This window comes from Myotis nattereri (assembly GCF_964212035.1).
Source record: "Myotis nattereri genome assembly, chromosome: X".
Taxonomy (NCBI): Eukaryota; Metazoa; Chordata; class Mammalia; order Chiroptera; family Vespertilionidae; genus Myotis; species Myotis nattereri.
The window spans coordinates 5,434,527-5,443,040 of record NC_138078.1 but is presented as its reverse complement, the minus strand read 5'-3'; the positions used below and the strand labels follow the sequence as shown (position 1 = coordinate 5,443,040).

Sequence of the window (8,514 nt, the reverse complement as noted above, 5' to 3'; positions counted from 1 at the left end):
GGCCTTCCTCCTAACGTCTCTGTCCTTTGCTGAGGACAGTGGGAAGCGCTTGGTTCAGCTGGCTGTTCCAGGATCAAGGTGGATTTCAAGGCAAAGAAAGCCTAGCGCTGCTCTGAAAAGATGTTAGATTCCTAACGGCGTGAGAGGGGCCTGTTTCTCCAGCTTTAAGGAAACTGCACCTATTGGCTTTCAGGGCCAGAGATCACGAGGGAAAAAGTGAATACACGAAGCAGCTATGGTGTGAATACCAGTCAGGGCCCCGAGCCAGCTCTTTGCTGTCATCTCGGGCTTCTCCCCTCCTGCCTCCATGGAACTGTCCCTGTCTCCATCATCACCCAGCTGAGTCATCACATCAAGCTCAGTGACGCTTCTCTCAGTGACTCTCAACCCGTCCTCCGTGGGGCTTCTCCCTCTTCACGCCGTGATCACCATCAGTCAATAACACTGTATGGAAATTTGCATTGGGTAGTTTTTAAAATTTTTTATTGATGAGAGAGAGAGGTGGGGGGGGAGGAAGGGGAGAGACATATAGACAAAAACATCAATTTCTTGTTCCACTTCTTTATGCATTCACTGGTTGATTCTTGCATGTGCCCCGACTGGGGATAGAACCCACAACCTTGGCGTATGGGCACACTCCAACCACAGGAACTAAAGCCATACGTATGCTAAATATGCTTTTTTAACCCCCCTCCCCCTTCCCAACAGACGCTCAGTGATTGAGCTTTGACCTATGAACCAGGAGGTCACAGTTCGATTCCTGGTCAGGGCACATGCCCAGGTGTGGGCTCGGTCCCCAGTAGGGGGCGTGCAGGAGGCAGCCGATCAGTGATTCTCTCTGACATTTCTGGAGGTTGGAAGTCCTAGATGATGGTGCTGGCAGGTTTGGTGTTTGGTGACAGCCCACATCCTGTGCCGCCACAAGGCAGAAGAGCAAGGGCAAGTTCTTGGGTGAATTTCACAACTTCCCACCTCCCAACACCACCACCTTCGGGTTTCAACATGTAAACTCTGGGAGGATACAACCACTCAGGCCATAGCATTAGGCAGAGAAATAAACTTTGGTGTTGTGGGGTCTCTTTGTTAAGGCAACTGAGCCGTACACTATCCTACAAAAGAACACACAAGAATCTCTACTAGTGGGTGTCTTCAGGAAGCCAACTTGTATTGGGAGGGAGATTAAATTTCACTGTACACCTTTGTAAAGTTTGCACTTTAAAGACGTAGATGCGGGTATTGGCATATCTACATTTAAAAATAACAGAAAAACAGAACAAGGTGACTTTCTCTTTAACAAATTACAGGTCTGATTTCCCCATACCAGTACCTTAAATGAGGAATAAGTGAGTTTCGGAAACAAATGTTATTAACCACTGATTTCACTACCTTCACTTTACGAAGATATTTGCAAGAAAGGCAAAACTGCCTGTGATTTTTATCCACTTTTGATTCTGTCAACAGAACACTACCGAAGCGTGTGAGTTTCACATACTTCCGGCATTATTAATGCTACTCCAAAACCTATATGTCTATTTTACCCCCAAATCAGGCAACACAGCCATGAGCTTCTACCAGACCATGAACAGAGACGAGCTGTAACTGCCCTGACCATTCTTTTTCAGGTTGCCCCTTCCTGGAATGATCCTGCTTTCAGATATTTGTGCCCAGGCCTTCCCACACACCAGCAAAACATGGTCACCAAACGGGGTTCAATGTTAAAGCTAAAATTGTCCTTGGCAAACTTGTGCTGACTTCCACTGTATCCATACTAAGTGCCACTCGGACACAGCATTTTGTTCAATTCCTCGGAAAAACAGATTTAAAGAGAACTCATCCTGCGAGATTAATAAGAGATTGCATGTACCTAAGGAAGGATGGTGCACTAGAGAGTTTTCTTGTTTTCATTCTGAAGAGACTTTTCTTTTCTTTCCTCCTCCTTCTCTCTCTCTCTCTCTCTCTCTCTCTCTCTCATTAATGCTACCCCAAAATATTTTCCCATTGATTTTTAGGGAGAGTGGAAGAGAGAAGGAGAGACAGAGAGAAACATCGCTGTGAGTGGAACACATTGATTGGTTGCCTCCCGCATGAGCCCCAACCAGGGCCCGGGCTGGGGAGGAGCCTGCAACCGAGGTAATGTGCCCTTGACCGGAATTGAACCTAGGACCCTTTGGTCTGCGGGCCAATGCTCTATCCACTGAGCCAAACCAGCTAGGGCTCTACCAACCATTTTAAAGAAGTATTCTCAAAAAATCCAGTGTAGATGCCAATCTCTTTGATATTATAGATCAATTTCCCTATTGTATATTTGTCATATGCTCATTATGTGAAATGAAGCATTTTTAATTATTCAAGACTTTCAGCAATGACAATTGACAGGTACTCCAAATACTTTTAATTTAGATAAGTACTCTAAAAAAATGGTTAAGAAGTAAAAAAGTAAGCCACTTAAAAACTACATAAGCCTTTAAACGACATCTACACCTTAGAAGGCAAATATTATAGCCAATTTTTATAAGAGTAACTCTAAGAGAAAGACTAGCACAACCACAGCATAATAAAATCATACAGCCATGGATGTACGATAAATCGAAATAGCCACTTAACATCAGAACTACTAGTTACAGTTCCCAAAGTTCTTAGTGAAAAGAAGGTGGAGTAGGCCACTGCTCAGATGGCTGACAATGACCCCCACCTCCTGAGAGTCACAATCTCTGATGGAGGCCGTTACAATCACCCCCCACCTTCGTCATAGACTAGTTTCCCCCGGAGATGACCATTCCCACTGAGCGGGTGGGACCTGTGATTTCCTTCTAACAAATGGAATATGGCCAAAGAAATGGGCTAGCACCTCCCTGATTAGGTTACAAGAAATGGTGACTTCTCTCTTGCCAGCAAGCTCTCTCTCTTGGCTTGGCCGGCATGGCTAAGTGGTTGAGTGTTGACCTATGAGCCAGGAGGTCACAGTTCCATTCCCGCTCAGGGCACATGCCCAGGTTACAGGCTTGATCCCCTGTGTGGAGCGGGCAGGAGGCAGCCGATCCATGATTCTCTCTCATCATTGATGTTTCTCTCTCTCTTTCCCTCTCCCCTCCTCTGTGAAATCAATAAAAATATAAATTTAAAAAAACAACAAAAAAAAACAAAACAGAAAAACCTCTCTCTCCTGCTGGCTTTGATGAAGCAAACTGCCATGTGGGAGAGTCCATGTGGCTGAGAACTGAGAGCAGCCTTTGGCCAACAGCCCAGAAGGAAGCGAATCCTGAAAGCAACCACATGAGTGTGAGCTTGGGGTTTCTCAGAGACTGCAGTCTTAACCCCAAGAGATGCCCGTGGCCCTGGTAACACCTAGATTGCAGCCTTTGAGACACCCCGAGCAGAGGACCTGGCTAAGCCAGACTGGACTCCTGACCCACAGAGACTACAAGATAACAAATTCTGTCATTCTAAGCCAGTATGTTCTGGGGTCATTTGTTACACAGCAATAGCTGGCTAAGACAGAAGAGTCGTTGCTGTGCCTTTGTCTTACAGTAAGAAACCATGATTTAGCATCAGTTAGTATTGCTTAATGGAGTCAACATACAAATTGTTATACCGCGAATCATTTTCTGTTAGGACCACATTTTTCAGACTTTGCCAGAACAAGACTTCCGCCTTGGGGTTGTCAGGCCATTGGAGGATGGAACTCTTGCAGATTCTCTGCCGTAGCCTCAGATACTGAGAGTGTTGCAACACTGGCTCCAGCAGAATAAATACAATCACGTCCATGTTTTCATCCATCAGCCTCTGCAAGGCCAAGTAGAACGCTGTTTTGAAGCTCCAGCTTCTGGCATACTTTCTGGTTAAAACAAATATCGTTTTCTTGCTTTGGTTGATGCTCTGCATGAGGTTATCAATAATGGCCAATCCCGGGTCCCAATCCCGCTCCTCCAAACACAGGAGCACGTTTTTTTCTTCACTCTCTTCCAGGTGGAAGCGCAGCTCATTGATCACCCAGTCCGTAACGGAGGCATCTTTGGTGTCGTAAGACACATAAGCATCATAGAAAGTTTGGGATGTGGAAAGAGACCTATAGCCTTTGACCTTGGCTAAACACACATGATAAATAAACCAAACATCCCAGTAAAACCAGTGGTGAGCCAGAGCCGCCAACATAACCGTGAGAGTCAGGAAAGATGTGAAGAAACATAATATGGCCGCAATGGTGTCTGAAACACACGTGGTGAGCTCTAGAGTCACAATACTCTTCCCTATTTGATCCCCAGGACTGCTGCACGTGACATCTGTCAGCCGAGGAATTGTGACATTCAAATTTTCATCCATCCATCTTAGAAAATCTCCCATGTCACAGGTACAGTCAAAGGGGTTTCCATCTAGTCTCAAAAGGGCTAAGTTGCTGTTCTTGTTCGTCTGAAACGTCGATCTGTTGATCATCTTGAGCTTGTTGGAACTTAAGTCAAGGGTTACCAGGCTGCTGTTTTCTGAAACGAAGTCAGAGGGAATATGGGCAATTATGTTTTCACTCAGTAGCAGAGTCTGAAGAGAGGATGCGATTTTAGATAGGCTATCCGTTAAGTAATACAGACAGTTTCTACTTAAGTCAAGCAACTGGAGCTGAGGAAAGTGCAGGAGTAGCGTCCAGTTGAAGAAACGTAACTTATTATCATTTAGATACAGTTTGGTGAGGTTCCTGGGCAGGTTAATGAAGGCTTGTTTGGGGATACGCTCAAGGTTATTGAAGGACATATCAAGCTCTTCCAGCACGTTGAGATTCCTGAAAATGCACATGTACCTCTTATCTGCAGCCTTCCACAAAATATCCAGGCGGTTCCCACTGAAAACTAATTGTTTCAGGGAACTGCTGCTCAGGTTGTACTCCGTCAGGGTATAAATGTTGTTCTGACTCACATTTAAAACTTTCAGCTTCGTTAAATTTTTAATAAAACCCAGCCGGTGTGTTACCCCTGCGATTTGGAAATAGTGTTCATTGTTGCTCAGATCTAGCACTTCTAACTCAGGCAACTCGTTGAAAGCACTATCAGCATCAAAGTCCAGTTTATTGTGTGAAAAATCCAGATATTTGAGGTGGGACAGAGCTGAAAACTCACTCCCATTTAATGCTTGACCATTGCCATTCGAAGACAGATTTAAGCAAGCGATTTTAGGGAAATCTTTGAATTGCTTTTGCCCGATGAAGAAAATGTTGTTCAGGCTTAAATCGATGGCTTTGCCATAATGTACACATTCTGGCTTTATTAATGGCTTGGTGCTGTGATAAAAATTCGAATGGGGGTCAAAATCGCTATCGGCTGAGCGGGGTTTGAGGACGTGACTGCGGCCTGCAGAAAGACGCGCACTACTTTGCCTAGTACCATTGACCAAGGGCGAAATTCTGTTTGCCGACAAGTAAATGACGTTCAGATGTTCGGGCTGCTTGAAAATGGTAAAATCGATTTGATTAATAAAGTTAACGCCCAAGTTGATTGTCGTTAATTTCGAGAGGTTCATCAGGGGCTGGAAATCTTTATACCGAAGTTTCTGGAACACATAACCCCTTAAATGCAAAGACCGGAGACAGGTAAGCTTCGAGAAGTTTGGGGAAAGAGTCATAAACTCTAAATATTGTGTCTTTATATAGTTATAAGACAAGTCCAGTATTTCCAAGGAGGGCAGTTTCGTTAGAAATTCCCCAGAGGCGATTTCTTGTACCAAGTAGTTGAATTCAAGATGCAGCTCCTTCAGACGAGTCATATTGTCAAACCAGCTTGAATTGATCTTCCGGAGGGAAGTGCTAGAGAGGTTGAGATATTCAAGTTTGGTCAAGCTGTCGAAAGCGTTGCCATCTATGGAAATGGAAGCATCTCCTGGGCAAGGTATACAGGGGAACGGCGCGTTGAAGCACCTTGGACAGTTCCCGCTCAGATCGAGGACCGTTAAATTTCCCAGGTTCTCCAAGTCCGCTCCACGGACGGCATTGATGTTGGTGTTGCTAAGATACAGTTTCGTTAAGGATCTCGGCAGGTTGCGGGGCACCCTGGAAAGGTTATTGAAGGACAGCGTGAGCTCCTTCAAGTTGGCCATCTCCTCGAAGGCCCCGTCGGCGTTAAAAGTTTTATTACACACGTTGCCAAAATAGCAGTTCCAGCCCAAATTGAGAATTTCCAAGTTCCTCAGTCCGGAAGTGCTGTTTTTAGTGACTGAAATGATTTCGTTTTGAGTTAGGCTCAGCCACCTCAAAGACCCCGGCAAGCCAGAGGGTATTTTGTCTAACTGGTTGTTCTCAAGTAGTAACTCCGTTAGCTTTTGCAAGTTGAGGAACGCGCCGTCAGTGATGTTCATGCCTTTTTTATTTCTCCGGTAATTTTCAAAGTAGGGCGGCAGCATGGCGTTGCGGTTGAGGTTGATGGTGGTGAGATTGTGCAGCCTCCGGAAGGATTCGTTCGTGATGTGTGTGATGGAGTTATCAGAGAGGTCTAGCTCCGTGACATCTGGGTCCACGGTCTGGGGGACTTCTTGCAGTCGCCGGTTGTTGCATTCCACGATAACAGAGCTGCCATTTTGTATTTTCTCGTCGCAAGGAAAGCTTCTTCTCAAATAATTGGTCTCCGTGGAGAAGCCACAGGAATCCGAGGTTAGCAGGACAAGGCAGGTCAGCAGCAAAGACGGAAGGGTCATGTTTTCCTAAGGAAAACCAGAGGTGGGGGCACAGTATTAGAGTAGCAATATCTGCCGGGTGTCTCCTGAGGAAATTAACAAGGGGGTCACCATACTTTGTATGGCTCTTGAAGCAGCAGTTCTCTTAACCACAAAATAAATTGCATTAAAATGGGTTCAGAACCATTGTGAGTTTTCACTGTGTTCAGCTTCATGGTGCTATAGAAGTTGAAGATGGCCCGGCCGGCATGGCTCAGTGGTTGAGCATCGACCTATGTACCAGGAGGTCACGGTTTGATTCCCAGTCAGGGCACATGCCAAGGTTGCGGGCTCGATCCCCAGTGTGGGGGGTACAGGAGGCAGCCAATCCATGATTCTCTCTCATCATTGATGTTTCTATCTCTCTCTCCCTCTCCCTCCTCTCTGAAACCAATACAAATATATTTACAAAAAGAAGTTGAAGATGGAGCTGAGATTTTGATGATGAGAAAACCTGGGAAACTCTTGCAGAGATAGTCATCAAGGTGCCTCCCCCGCGCCCCCCCCCCCCAGTGGGCTGATGCTGAACCATGGCTCATGCGAGATCTATAGCACAGCAAGCTCTGTAGCTATCGTTTCAACCTGTTAATATAATGCTTGATGAAACTTTGGCCAGTCCCAAGGAGAGTTTAGATCCAGCTTCTATTACAGTATCATTCGTGATCTCCAGGTAGACTGATCTCTACCATATCTCCACAGCCATGCCTCGCTATTGGCATTTCCCACAAGTTTTCTACGCCTCCATGGTGGTACATGTTAAGTTCTCTTATCACTACATGACAGCAAAGTGGATCCCTTCTGTTGATAATCACAACAACAAACAAAGTGCCCGTCATTGTGCGAAACACATACATGTTCTCACCCGTATCGATGCTCGCAGCGACACGGCCAGACGGGTTCTATTACCGTCCATATTGTGTAAGGGCAGGAACAAAGTCGGAGCTTAAGCAACTCTCAGAAGGGGATATATTGCAGAGTGGGGCTTGGGTCAGTGTGAGTCCAACATCCTGTTTGTAATCACTAGTTGTCACGCTACACAAGCCCGTTTTGAAATCTTTCTGCCATAGCAGCGCCTCAAACACAGACCAGCCATTCCCAACCGCTTGCATCTCGTGGCGCACAGAAACCATCTACCAAAGGGCTGTGGCACACCAGCAATGATATCGTATTTTTTTCCGGATCTGACAAAAAATAGGTATAACTTTCGTTGATTTACTTAAAAATTAAATAACTAACAGTAGTTAATCATCCTTTTTGTTCCAAAGTGACTTTTTAAAAATGGGGTTTTTTAAAATTGATTTTTAGAGAGAGAGGAAGGGAGAGGAATAGAGAGATACAAACATTGATGAGAAACATCATCAATCAGCTGCCTCCTGCACACACACACACATACACACACACACCCACTGGGGATGGAGCCCAAAACCTGGGCATGTGCCCTGACTGGGCATGTGCCCTGATTGGGAATGGAACCAGTGACCTCTTAGTTTCTGGTTTGATGCCCAACCACTGAGCCACACCGGCCAGGCGCAACATGACTTTTAAAAAAATCAGGTTCCTATACTTGTATATAAGGATTCCTGGTACCAAGAATTAGCCAATCAAACACATTCTTATATGCATCCTGACCATTAAGATATAACTTTATTACATGACCAATATATTCATGGTTCAAAGTCCTCTTTACTTAACGCTTAATGCTTAACTTTTACTAAAAGAAAGCCCTGCTTTAGCTGGTGTGGTAGACAGGATTTGAAGATGGCCCCTATGCCTTTTGCCCCCTGATGTTTCTGTGGTAATTATGTTACATTGGTGGCAAGGTGG

At 45.3% G+C, this 8,514-nt stretch overlaps 1 protein-coding gene across 1 annotated transcript; it reads right to left on the bottom strand.

Moving 5' to 3' along the window:
* Positions 1–464: 464 nt before the first annotated feature.
* TLR8 (toll like receptor 8) lies at positions 465–6,672 on the bottom strand (the record flags this gene model as incomplete). Its single annotated transcript, XM_081080935.1, has 1 exon — positions 465–6,672. The coding sequence occupies one exon, from the start codon at positions 6,670–6,672 to the stop codon at positions 3,553–3,555; it is 3,120 nt and encodes a 1,039-aa protein (XP_080937061.1). The 3' UTR covers positions 465–3,552.
* Positions 6,673–8,514: the final 1,842 nt, after the last annotated feature.